Source organism: Histoplasma capsulatum, genomic scaffold (genome assembly GCF_000149585.1).
Source record: "Histoplasma capsulatum NAm1 scaffold_7 genomic scaffold, whole genome shotgun sequence".
NCBI lineage: Eukaryota > Fungi > Ascomycota > Eurotiomycetes > Onygenales > Ajellomycetaceae > Histoplasma > Histoplasma mississippiense.
Genome location: NW_001813976.1, coordinates 603,128 through 615,617, shown reverse-complemented (window position 1 = coordinate 615,617; position 12,490 = coordinate 603,128). Strand labels below are relative to the sequence as shown.

Sequence of the window (12,490 nt, the reverse complement as noted above, 5' to 3'; positions counted from 1 at the left end):
ATGGGTAATTCGCAGGGCAAGCAGGCGTCCTCTTCCGATGCAGGTTCGGTTGCCCCACTCACTGTTCATTCTCTATTCAACCATCTCGGTTTGGTGCAATTGAAGAGGAACCCGCTTATTGACACCGCTATTCAGTCAACCTGAACCACTTCCGTCTACTGCGTGTCGTGGGAAAGGGTGCGTTTGGGAAAGTACGGATTGTTGAACGCAAGGATACTGGTTTGACGTTCGCTCTGAAATACATCCGGAAAGATGAAGGTATGTTTCTTTGTCTCTGCAAATGAGCGCCTTTGAGTGTTGCCAATACCCGACCTGTTTGCAACGCTGATATGTATTCTGACATCCGTTCTCAGTTGTCCGATCCGAGAGTGTTCGAAATATCATACGAGAGAGACGAATGCTGGAGCATTTGAACCATCCCTTCCTTTGCAACTTGAGATATTCATTCCAGGATATTGAGTACATGTGGGTCGTCCAATTCTATCGACTATGCCACCGTTGCCTAGCGAAAATATATTCTAATAATTATACAGATACATTGTGGTAGACCTAATGAATGGGGGCGATTTACGATTCCATATATCTAGGAAAGCTTTCACGGAAGATGCTGTGCGATTTTGGGTCGCTGAGTTGGCGTGCGCCCTGAGGTACATACATTCTCAAGGCATAATCCACCGAGATCTCAAACCGGATAACGTTCTGCTGGATTCTGAAGGCCATGTTCATTTGGCGGACTTTGTGAGTAGTATTCGTGCGCCGCGGAAACCCGGAGTTAGATCTAATAGTCAATTAGAATGTCGCTTCGGACTTTAAACCATCAAAACAGCTTACCAGCAAATCGGGCACGCTAGCATACCTGGCACCAGAAATTTTCGATGGGGCCGGATATCTGAATGAAGTCGACTGGTGGTCTCTGGGTGTCACCTTTTACGAATGCATTTATAATAAGGTTAGATGATCGTTTGATATCTAGTACCGGGTTACGCTTGACTAACGGGTTGCCAGCGCCCATTCGACGGACGAAACCATGACGCATTATCGGAAAATATTCGGCGAGCGCAACCAAAATACTACGTTACGAATCCCGCAGTCAGCGTGCTCTGTTTACGCGCGATGGCATCTCTTATCGAAAGAGATCGGTCAAAACGAATTGGCGCGGCCGGATTTGCGACTTTTGAGAACCACCCTTTCTTTGAGGACATTGATTTTGCCGCCTTGGAACGCAAAGAGATTCGCCCCATATTCGTACCCTCTAGCGACAAGACGAATTTTGATGCGACATATGACCTTGAAGAATTACTCCTAGAAGAAGCACCATTAGAAGCACGAGCTCGTCGACAGAAACCAAGAGCCGAGTTGAAAGACGATGCTACAGCGAAGGAGATACGAGAAGACGAACTGCATCGAGTTATTGAGACCATGTTTGAACCTTTCGACTACACAACCGTCTCATATCAAGGGTATGTCATTCTCACTCTTGGCGAATAGATTAACTTATTAACAACCCCAATAGCACCGCCGCAGCTGCAATAGCCGCGTCTAGGTAAGATTTCCCACCTTTCCCCATTTCCCTATAGTGCCTCGCTTGGACTCATTTTACCCTCAGTAACCCCGAGGACTGCCTTCCCACCACTACTAGCCGGTCACACACACGACATCCTTCCCAGCCCCGCTCAGTAAATGGCTCGCCTTCACTGCACACAGAAAGGTCTCTCAGTCATTCAAACGCTTCCAACACTCCTCCTTCCCTTTCCGAAACCGATCGCTACCCATACGAAACGAGTAGACATCAGAGTGGAGAACGACCTGGTTCTCCTCACCGACAGTCACAGCCTGTCCACACAACTCTTCCACATTCCCAACCGTACCGTCCACCACCACCTCCCGGGCCTCAACGCCCGCGTGGCGCTACTCGTAACATGAGCAAAGGAGGCGGCGTACAAATGGTACTGGAGGAGACAGGAAGCTGGAGTAACCTTGCAGACCACAGCTCGGCATTGCCGGATGGATATGATGGAGAAAATAAAGCCCGGAATGCATCTGGATCCAATAGTGGAATGCTTTCGTTTCTCAGTCGCAAGAAGGGTCGTGACCGCAGCCCTAAGCCGACGGAAACTGGTGTGCTTGGTAAAGAGGGTGCTAGGCAGATCATTAGTAGTTGACGCTTAATGGAGTGACCGTAACGGGAAAATCTCATAACATGAGTATCATGGGATTATGCTGTTGTGTGGGGAATGGAGTTGATCATTTTTGGTCAGTTGTGTTTAAAAGACAGCGTTGTTTGCCCTCGGACATCTCATTGGAAGATGCGGACCGGGTGCTGCGTCGCCCATATTCTTGTTCGATTCATGTCATGATTTTCATGGCGATGCATTTAGAAGTGTGAATGGTGGTGTGTATGGCCACTCAGGAGTTCCACAGGCTCGGCCGCAAAGACTTCAGATTTTGATTCTCCTCGCCAAATTCCGATCCCGAAAATGGCAACGGTGCTCTCATACTGACCCGATAATAAGATGCTTTGAAACACATGGGCATTGAATGTTATCCTGAAGATCAACCTAGCCCTGTCGCCTATTTGACGTCGAAAACACGCGCATTTCTCGTATCATGCTTTTAACGACCACGCTTAACGCAATTACGCTGAATATGAAGGTTTCGCCCTCTGCGTGGTCATGGGGCAATTACAATAATGATAAAACGAAACGGAAAGAACCATCGCAAATCAGCAGTAACCGAACATTCGTTACTGGTGATGGAAAAGGCCCCGCTTTTCCCGCTGCCTACAACCATCTCTGTTGCTATGTTTCTTTATCTAGATGCATTTGCTGGCCCCACTGTTTATTTCCTAATTCATCTTCTACTTCATGCACGTTTCATATTTCACTTTTAATTTTTTTTCTATTCTGTCTAATGATGTTGGAAGCTATCTTTTTTTCTATTGCCAATACCATTTCCTGTTGTTGCCATTATTTTTTGTATGATGACTGTCCATTTTGGTGATTTTCTGTCCCGAGACTCTTGTTCTCTTCCCCGTTTTACATAAACTGCATTGCCTACCCGATTTCTATATCCTGCCATGTAATTGCGATCATTTTTGATTTGTTGGATGCTGTGTGCGCGCGCAGAATTTCCTTTTTAAGTCTTCGAGTTTTGGTTGTTGTTTTGGTTTGATCCCCTCTCGTACAACTGCTTTCGCTTGATTATTAGTTCCTTGCATGTTTTATTCTTTATACGTTCAAAGAAAAACATTAAATTTTTATAGTGTGTCATTCGCTTTCCTTTTTTAATAACTGAGAGAAGGATTTCACTTGTCCTACACTCAATAGACACGATTTTCTAGGGAGGTACAGTGCCTATGCACTTGCTTCTGTTGTTTCATTCAACCATGTTCATTCCCATGAGAAGACTTTCAATCTAGTTTACGCCTTGTCAGCCTACCCGATTTAAGGTTTAGATGCCCTAAAGACAAGCAAGGAGAGTTTTCGTCGATTTTATACATCTACTTCCGCAGTACCGCAGTACCGCAGTGTTGTCGCTCAGAAAAGCAGGCGGGTGATTAAGACTCCAATTTTTGTATCGCAATGGAAGTGGACTTCTCATCATTTACTGTTTATTCATAATTCAACAAAATATGGATCAATGTCCGTTTGAGTTCTCCATAGTCTGGTTCCGTTCCGGTTCCTGACCCATTGCTGGCTTACCTCTGGATTATCTCAAATGCTCTGTTGCTGTGGCAACCACGCCAAGTCATTTTCAACCAACTCACTCGATGTTTGATAGTTGAATACAGGCGCAACAAACGCAAAACTGAGGAGAGTCCAAGTGTCTTCTGTGACATGGTAGAACTAGAAGGGGAAATTTTAGCTATACCCAATTTATACTACCAAGCATGGATAACGGTTCGTCTGGAGTGTGCGCGTAACTAGGAGGCCGAGGTGTAGTATCGGAGCCGCCCAGACTTGCGAGATATCAACCCCATCTCGCTGGCGCCGTGCAACTTGGCATTTTGAAAACCAGGATTTCTCGACGCAAGATAAATACATATTTTTGGAATTGCAGCGAAATTCGTTACCTTCTTCTTTTCACTCGGTTGTTTTCCTTCTATGCAATTTCCTCTCGAGCTTTAGATGTGTCGTGTCCCTGCTGTCCGAGTTATTTGGCCTCTCAATTCGTTATGCTAGACCGAACCGCGTAGCGGCATATCCTTTTGCTAACAGCAAACAAAACAAGAAATTCGTAGATATCAATTACGTCGCGGGTTTATTCGGCTACCTACCTCCATCCGAACACTATACGTATCTGCTCCTCCGCTGTCTTCGCAGGCTTCTTGCGGAGAATCACGAATAATTGTCCACCCACTTACACGTCGCGGAACCGCGGCAAAACGCCTTCTGCGAACACCCCGCTCCACTGTCGAAGGATAATTGAAATAAGGCCAAGTTGATTTGTGGTCGCTGGGTTAAATAAAAAGAGCTGTGGGGTTTGTGCATTGTGTCTTGGTTGGGTTGGGTTAGACTAAGTTGGGAAAACGGGGACGGACGACTGTTCATTGAAACTTTGTCTGTTGTTTACGCTGCGTAGAGGCGCATTGCCCACGCTCTTCGTGTGCGTTTGGGATGGTGGATTTTGGAACGTAAGTTGTTATTTTTGGTGGATGATATCAAGGCTATCTTGTGTGTGTCTGTGTGCGCGCGGGTGTTGCAATTGAAGTCTGCAAAGGGGGCAGGACACACCTTTTTTTCATTTTTACATATTCAAACACTTACTGACCTTTGTGAAAGTCAGGCATAAAATATAGATTTAAATTCGGAACTCAGCAGCAGCAACAGCAGCGGAAGTCGCATGCATGCCGCACCACTCGCGCGAACGAGAGCGGGGTGAATACCGCTCTCGAGACCGTGATCGGAGACAATACCACTACGAGCAAGCAAATACGCACGATCGACACGAATATACCTCTCATACCTACGATGACTACGGGAATGATATCCAAGATAGTGACGATGGCGCTGACGATGCTCTCTTCAACGATCGAAGACGGAGCCGACAGTCCCGTCGAAATTCCTCCTCCCACCCGCAAGCTCGGCCCTCACCAGCTCGTCGAACGCAACTGAACCCATCGCAACGTACGCAGCAGCCTCAACAACGCACGCGCCGCCAGGACCATAGCTACGATCCCGATGACGACGATGGTGATGATTCAGAATCAGCAGTCATAGTCGTCGACTCGCGACCGAACATTTCGCGTCCCGCCCATGTCAGACCCAGCCCCGTCCGCGTCGAGAGGCGGCGGAGCAAAAGTCGAACGGTCGAGAATACACACAATACGGGAATCAGGGATTCGAGATATAAATCTAAAGAATCGCCTGCTACATCGCCCATTAAGAAGAGAGATCGCGATCGGGATCGTGAGGGGAGGCGGCGAAGGGATAGTATGGCTGATGAGGAAAGCCCGAGGAAAGGTCGCCTGAGGGATCGAAGGCGCAAGGGTTTAAACGATGATGACGAGGAGAATGATGTTCGCGGTGGATTTGGTACAGACCGGGACCGAGATAAGAGGAGGAGGAAGGAAAAAGAGAAATATCTTCCAAGAGAAAGTGGCGCGTGGAATAAGCAAAGTAAGCATGCCAGTACTGACTCTGCGAATAGCGCGACACAGTTGCTCAGCGTGGATGCGTTGGCAAAGTTGAACGCGGCGCAAATAAAAGCTGAGGCTGTGGAGAAGGCCAAGGCTGCGAAGGATGAGAAAGCTTTACTGGAGAAGGAGAGGAAGAGGAGAAAGAGAGAGGAGGCTAGGGAGAAGGAGAGACGAATTCCCGTTCAAAAGGGTGCCAAGAGTAAGGGATGGGCGGGGAGGAGGTTGGTTTCTGGTGCTTTTCTAGAGGAAGGGAGGAGTCCAGAGTTGAAGACAAGAGGAGGAGGCGGGCGGGGAGTTCGGAAGGATGAGAAAGGAAGAAAAGGGGCCGCAGGCGGAGGCGGAGGAGATGATGATAAGGGAGGAGGATGGTTTGCCAGTTGGAGCAAGAAGAAAAAGTTATGGGTCACTGCTGGAGTGCTGGCACTGCTCCTAATCATTATCATCCCAGTTGCCGCTGTGCTGTCGAAGAACAAGAAGGGTGACCAAGGCGCCAGTGGTGACTCTGGGGATGGCCCAAGTGATCCAGCATCCCAAGGACCACCGCCAAGAACCGAGTTGGGGAACTTTGACCCTAATACTCTCCCGGTAAGATGCAGATTTTTCACGCTGTTCTAATCGCATGCGGGAACATGGTGCGATGCTGATAGTTGATTATTGCAGGAGAGCGCGAAGAAAACATACTTTGACCCCCGTACTTGGTATGACACAGCGGACATGAATGTCACATACACTGATGAAACAGTGGGCGGCCTCCCTATCATGGGGCTGAATTCAACGTGGGATGACTCCGCCCAAGCAAACAAGAATGTCCCTCCACTGAACAAGAAGTTCCCGTACGGCAAACAGCCGATCAGGGGCGTCAACGTTGGCGGCTGGCTCTCTCTAGAGCCCTTCATCACCCCCTCTTTTTTCAGCAATTATAATTTCCGAGACAACGTTGTTGACGAATACACACTCAGCAAAAAGCTTGCGCCCAATGCGGCTCAGTATATAGAAAAGCACTACGCAACCTTCATAAATGAACAGTCATTTCGGGAGATCCGAGATGCTGGACTCGATCATGTCCGCATCCCCTACTCCTACTGGCTCGTCAAAACCTACGATGACGATCCTTACGTCGAAAGGATTGGCTGGCGCTACCTTCTCCGGGCGATTGAATACTGTAGGAAGTACGGACTGCGCGTCAACCTTGATCTGCATGGTGTTCAAGGCAGTCAGAACGGGTGGAACCACAGCGGCCGTCAGGGCTCAATCCGTTGGCTCGAAGACGACGACGGGACCAAGAACGGCGACCGTTCGCTCGAAACTCACAAAATGTTGGCTACATTCTTCGCACAGGAACGGTATAAAAATGTGGTTACCATATATGGTCTCGCGAACGAGCCGATGATGCTAAAGCTTGATATTGAAGCTGTTATTAATTGGAATACAAAGGCTATTTCGATAATTAGGGAGAGCGGTTTGAAAGATGCGAAGATTGCGTTTGGAGATGGGTTTCTCAATCTAGAGAAGTGGAAAACGATAATGCAGGATGTAGATGATAATCTACTGCTGGATACGCATCAGTATACGGTTTTCAATACGGGTCAGGTTGGGCTACCACATCGCAAGAAGTTGGATTTTGTGTGTGAAGCTTGGGTCAATCTGATTACAAAATCGAACACAAAGGGTACCGGGTAAGCTTTTTACCTATATTTCTCATTTTATCAAATTCCCATCCCCGCTCATGAAGAATTGCTAGCTAACTCTCCTCCAATTCCATAGCTGGGGGCCCACAATCTGCGGAGAATGGTCCCAAGCTGATACCGATTGCGCCAAATATCTCAACAACGTCAATGTCGGCAGTCGTTGGCTCGGTACCATGGACAACCCGCAAGCTAAAGACCAAGTCTTGCAGGCGCATTGTCCAACGCAGTGGCCACAAAATGATCCCGCTGTCAACGGCCCGCCCTGTTCCTGTGACCAAGCCAATGCAGACCCGTCCAATTATTCTGACTCGTATAAAAAATATTTGCAGATGTATGCTGAAGCGCAGATGTATGCGTTTGAGAAGGGGTACGGGTGGTTTTATTGGACATGGCAGACGGAGTCTGCGGCTCAGTGGAGCTATAAGAAGGGACTCGACGCGGGGATTCTACCGAAAAAGGCATACGAGCCGGAGTTTAAGTGTGAGAACGACAAGCTAGGATCCTTTGGAGACCTGGAGGAGTATTATTGAAATAAAGATTTTGTTAGATTCGCTTTGGTTTTCTTAGAATTTTTTTCTTTCTTTTATTGAATGATGTCATTTACATATATCCCATAGGCTAGGGATGGCTTTCTACATGTTTGGTTTTGCGGTGTCTTGTTGTTTTATCTACTTTTCTTCATTGGTACTTGCACATGTACTGTACATTATATATGACCGCATTTAGATATCCATTTTCTTTTTCTTTTAAATCTAAATTTAAAGTCTTCTGCGATGCCGCGCGTTTATTAGCTAGGTTGGTTACGGGTTTGGGCAGTTGATGGTACGTAAGTCAGACGCAGCTGGGGATTTGGTGATTAACCCTACTCGACCTTCAAGGAGCAGAATCCTTGATGATACTGTAATGATGCTGCGAGGTAAAACTCTTTTTATTTGCCCTTGTCTCCTTTACTTTTACCTGAAATTCTATATATTGAGTCATAAACGTGTCATTATATTTATCATTAATATGGTGGTTGGGTATAGTTATAGAAATCTGCACTAGGCAATCAACGGTTGTTTCCCAGAGCCCGATATAACAAGACAACAAAACCGAGAACCGCGCTCGCAACCTGACGCATCAAAACTATGGGATGAAATGATATTGTCACATTTCGCCGAAAACCAAATAAGAAACCAGATATGTTGCAAAAATGGACAGGCCAGCCAGTTTAACCCAGCCGGTAAAAAGTAAAAGAGAAAAAAGACACTGGCGAATCAATGAAACATCGAAATCGAACTCCGGTTGCGTGAAATGCGCCGATATTCCTTAACCGCGGGGCTGGTCGTGGGATTCAAGTGCTCCTCCAAAAGTGCTCGCTTCCGCATCTCCGCTTTTTCCTCCTTACTGGTGATATAATAGTGTTCGTGGTTTTCCTCCATCCCGATGATCCATCGTTCTGACAGCTGGTTCCCAACAGGTCCTATGCCGCACGCGCCACTCAGCTTCGTGCTGCCGGGACTGTTGAGCGCAAGCGCAAACATGTTCTGCGGCTCTGTAAAATCCGTCAACTGCTCACCCCTGATTTCCAGATACATGTAGCCTAAGCACACTAGATTTGTCAAGAAGACGAGAACAAGCACCACGTAGAAGATGCCTTGCCACCTTTGCACACCGCCGGAAGCATAGTCGCTGACGCGTAAGGCAACTTTAAAAGTTTGATCCTTGGGCAGTGTCGCCGGATCGGGGCGTGCGAAGTCGAAATTGGCACCCTCCGTTGACATAAGCAATGTTGAAGCAGCCATTGCGGCGAATGCTTCGGCTACAGATGGCATGGTCTCGCTGAGGGAATATGTGTTGGTTTTCGGATCCAAGGGGGGTATCAACTGGGTTAGTAGTCGAGCGTTGCTGGCTTGCCCGTCTGTAATACCCGCGCCGAGGCTGAGGGAATTGGCCCATTCGGTGCTCATATCTTCCCAGTTCTCGTCCCACTCAATAAGAGGTATATCCTTTTTGTCCTTGTTGTAGCGCATGTTGTCGTGTGGATCATCGCATGTAGCAGCTAGATTCCCGCCGCTGGCGGTTGCATGGTAAATAGTCGAGCATTGCGTCGTCAGACCAGCTTTGATGGCGCAGAGGGCGTATGGGGGATCGGTTATGTATGGCGGAGAGGCCAGTAAAATATACAGAGAGTCTCTTATATAGAACCTCAGAGTGCCATTTACTAATGTGTTGTAGGCAATTGGAAGCTTTGGAAAGATAGGCGGAAGTTTGTGATCGCCGAACTCGAATATATCGTCGACCACAGTCTTATTCCATCTCTCCCCCTCACCCCAAAGCCCTTCTGGGGGAGCGCTAAGCCAAGTTGAAACATTAACTTTTCCATTGACCTCGGGCCATTCATTATAGACGAGGGGCGCTATTTCTTCCCTTGTCAAGCCCGCACAGAGCACGTTAACAACTGGTGAAACAACCGCGGCCCTAAGGGCAAATTCTCCAAGGCCGTTGAAGTCACTTGGTTGTCGGAGTGAGTTGCGAGGATGACGAGATGCTGCAATAATTCCCGCATGCGGCATTGCTGCGGTGACATTATTGATCATTCTGCTATGCTTTTTGGATATCTCCACCATATCTTGCTCCTGAATCCAACTCCCTCGAAGAGTGGTATTGTCATTCCAGGTGCCTGCTGGTACTATGCGTTGGTTCATGTCGGTTGAGCTTGTATTGCCTCCCATAGCTAACAAGGACCACTCCGAAATATATTCTCTGTAGTTGTGATAAGCTTGTCCAACATAAGATAGCTGAAGACAAGTGCCTGCGCCATATACTGGATCATCATCTTTGGGGATTGGAGTTAAACAATTTTTTAATAGATACGGCACGTTTGCAAACTTCGTTTTCACTGTGCCAGTGAAATCCTTGATCTCTTCTGGGCCGTAACTAAGTTTCGGTGATACTAGAAACACCACATTAATAACCCCTTGAAATAATAGAATAGGACTAAATCATACCTAAGGCATCAGCAGCAGTCGTATATAGCAACGCCATAAATGTGGTTGTCAGGGCTATCATCCCAATAATAGTAAGACCAGAGTGTCTGACATGCTGCCAATGTGTTATCAGGCTTCCTGGCTGCATAATCCAGCCGCGCATCGACATATCCGCAATGGATATTCCTGTTGCTCGTTTAGAGAGTGCTCTTCGGCTCAGGACTTGACCTATAAAGGCGACGAAAACAGTGACAAAAGACAGTTCTATGGTTTTGGCAAATAGCGCGCTTAAAAGAGACGCCGTATCAGGGGCAAGTCCACCCCTCCCGATCCTGCTCCCATACCGGGGTTTAATAAAGGCAACGATCATATACAACCCAGACAGAGCGGTAGAATAAAAAGCAAGCACCAAGATGGTGATTGTTAGCCATGACATGCGCTTGTGACGAACACTTCCAGCACTGGGGCAATTGAATTTCGACTGGCTGTCAGGTGGAGGATTACCATTATTAAAGGTCACGGTGCTGCTTATGCTATGCTGTCCAGGGCTGTGACCCATTAGCGGGTTCGATGAGGGAGGTGTATCTCTTCTGATTTCTGGACTGGATTCAGGAGGGGAAGAATTGCGGCCACCTATTCCTAAGCCAAAGGCAGAGCTTGCCCGCGAATCATGTGTGGCTACATTGTCTTGGTAAGGTAATGGCGGAGATACTGTTCTGTCGAGGGGATCTGATAATGAAGGAACCGGTTGGTATGAGTTTCTGTTATTACGTTGGGATAAAATGTCGCTTGACGATCGTGTATGCATGGGAATGAAATGAAGTTCATCATGATGACTCGAAGACATCGTCGGGGCTGGAAGATCGCATGCAGAAGGTAGTTGCGATGAACCTGCGGGCGGCAGGTCAATAAACAGAGCAGGTCGTAGCAACTCCTGGCCAGGATACGAATTAAAATGCTCGAAGCTCGTAGCCAAGAAAATTAAAGTGGAAGAGAAATTAAGATGAATCTGCAAAATGGAATGCTTTTTATTTGAACTGGGAGGGCGGGAAAACGTCCGCCAGTTATTATAAACTAACTACCCTTGAGGTACGGAGTAACACCCACTTAACTTTGCGCCAAACTGCGGCAAATTTCTCAGGAGTGAAATTGGGGTCCAATTAAATACTGCCCTGGAGGGCTTGCTGTTGGTTCTAGCATGTATTCCGCCGGCCAAGACGCGGTACTGCCGGATGCTAGGTAACATCTTGGACGAAAAATGTCGGTTGGGCAGCAGCTAAAATCGTTAGCCCGTTCCAGCGCGCATCCAGGATTTTTGGAATCCAACAAGTTGCTACCAGGCGACAGGCATGAGAGTCCAGAACAACATTACGCAGGTGATTGCGCAAGGACAGTACTTTTCTACCCAGGCGACAAGGGTTCGGTGCCGTGCGTGCAAGTTCCGAGTTTAGTGGATCCTCGATTGAGCAAAGGAATATTTGCCGGAAGGCTCCCAACAGTATTCTTCTCGTGCTTCGCCTGCGATCAGCGACAAAGTGCAAGCAGAACAAGACAAGTTACATTACCCGACCCGGGTTCCTTAATAACTGGTGGCATGGCTGGCAACCCTGTTGGAATTTGGCTCCCATTCGTGAATTCGTCCATCAAACCCCTGTTCCGCTGGACAGCTGTAATGTGAAGAGGGGGCATGCAGCCGCAGAAACAAGTGCATTTGCGCCATTTTAATGCTGCAGGTTGCACAAAGGAAGCCTTTCGGCCAGCAGAACTAACCAGGCATTGCCAGTCTCTTGGATTTGGGCTATTTTGCGCTGTGGAGTTTCATGGGCCTCAGATACTAGAACAAGATCCGTCGCATGTCAATCACAGAAGCAGCCAATTCTAATCTTATCGCTGATACTTGGAATAAGCAATTTGGACCCGCAACAGGGCGTTACATACAAGATTGACTAAGTTCACGTCGATGATGTCGTTGGTCGCGGCTGAAATTACGGTTGGTTGACAGCAAACCCTAACCGGTCTTGGCTTTCTCGATCCTAAAAATAGCAGACGACTCCACTTCCATAACTTAAGCCCACGTAAGGCTGAGAAGGGGTCAAAACATGTACTTGAACAGCACAGAGGACGTGTGCATTTATCTCTTGTGGTTACAATTTCTTAACTGGCGTATTGCCTCTTTCCCCTCACGTTCTCCCCCT

General features: G+C 47.6%; 3 protein-coding genes across 3 annotated transcripts; 2 read left to right on the top strand and 1 right to left on the bottom strand.

Annotated features, from left to right (window-relative positions):
* HCAG_05823 (hypothetical protein) lies at positions 1–2,162 on the top strand (the record flags this gene model as incomplete). Its single annotated transcript, XM_001538168.1, has 8 exons — positions 1–43; positions 136–258; positions 354–465; positions 534–738; positions 794–949; positions 1,006–1,460; positions 1,514–1,543; positions 1,640–2,162. The coding sequence occupies 8 exons, from the start codon at positions 1–3 to the stop codon at positions 2,160–2,162; spliced, it is 1,647 nt and encodes a 548-aa protein (XP_001538218.1).
* A 2,684-nt stretch (positions 2,163–4,846) lies between these two features.
* On the top strand, positions 4,847–7,856 carry HCAG_05822 (hypothetical protein; the record flags this gene model as incomplete). Its single annotated transcript, XM_001538167.1, has 5 exons — positions 4,847–5,837; positions 6,087–6,223; positions 6,299–7,171; positions 7,205–7,314; positions 7,403–7,856. 5 exons carry the CDS (start codon positions 4,847–4,849, stop codon positions 7,854–7,856), a joined length of 2,565 nt encoding a protein of 854 aa, XP_001538217.1.
* A 726-nt stretch (positions 7,857–8,582) lies between these two features.
* HCAG_05821 (predicted protein) lies at positions 8,583–10,854 on the bottom strand (the record flags this gene model as incomplete). Its single annotated transcript, XM_001538166.1, has 2 exons — positions 8,583–10,261; positions 10,317–10,854. 2 exons carry the CDS (start codon positions 10,852–10,854, stop codon positions 8,583–8,585), a joined length of 2,217 nt encoding a protein of 738 aa, XP_001538216.1.
* Between the last annotated feature and the right edge of the window lie 1,636 nt (positions 10,855–12,490).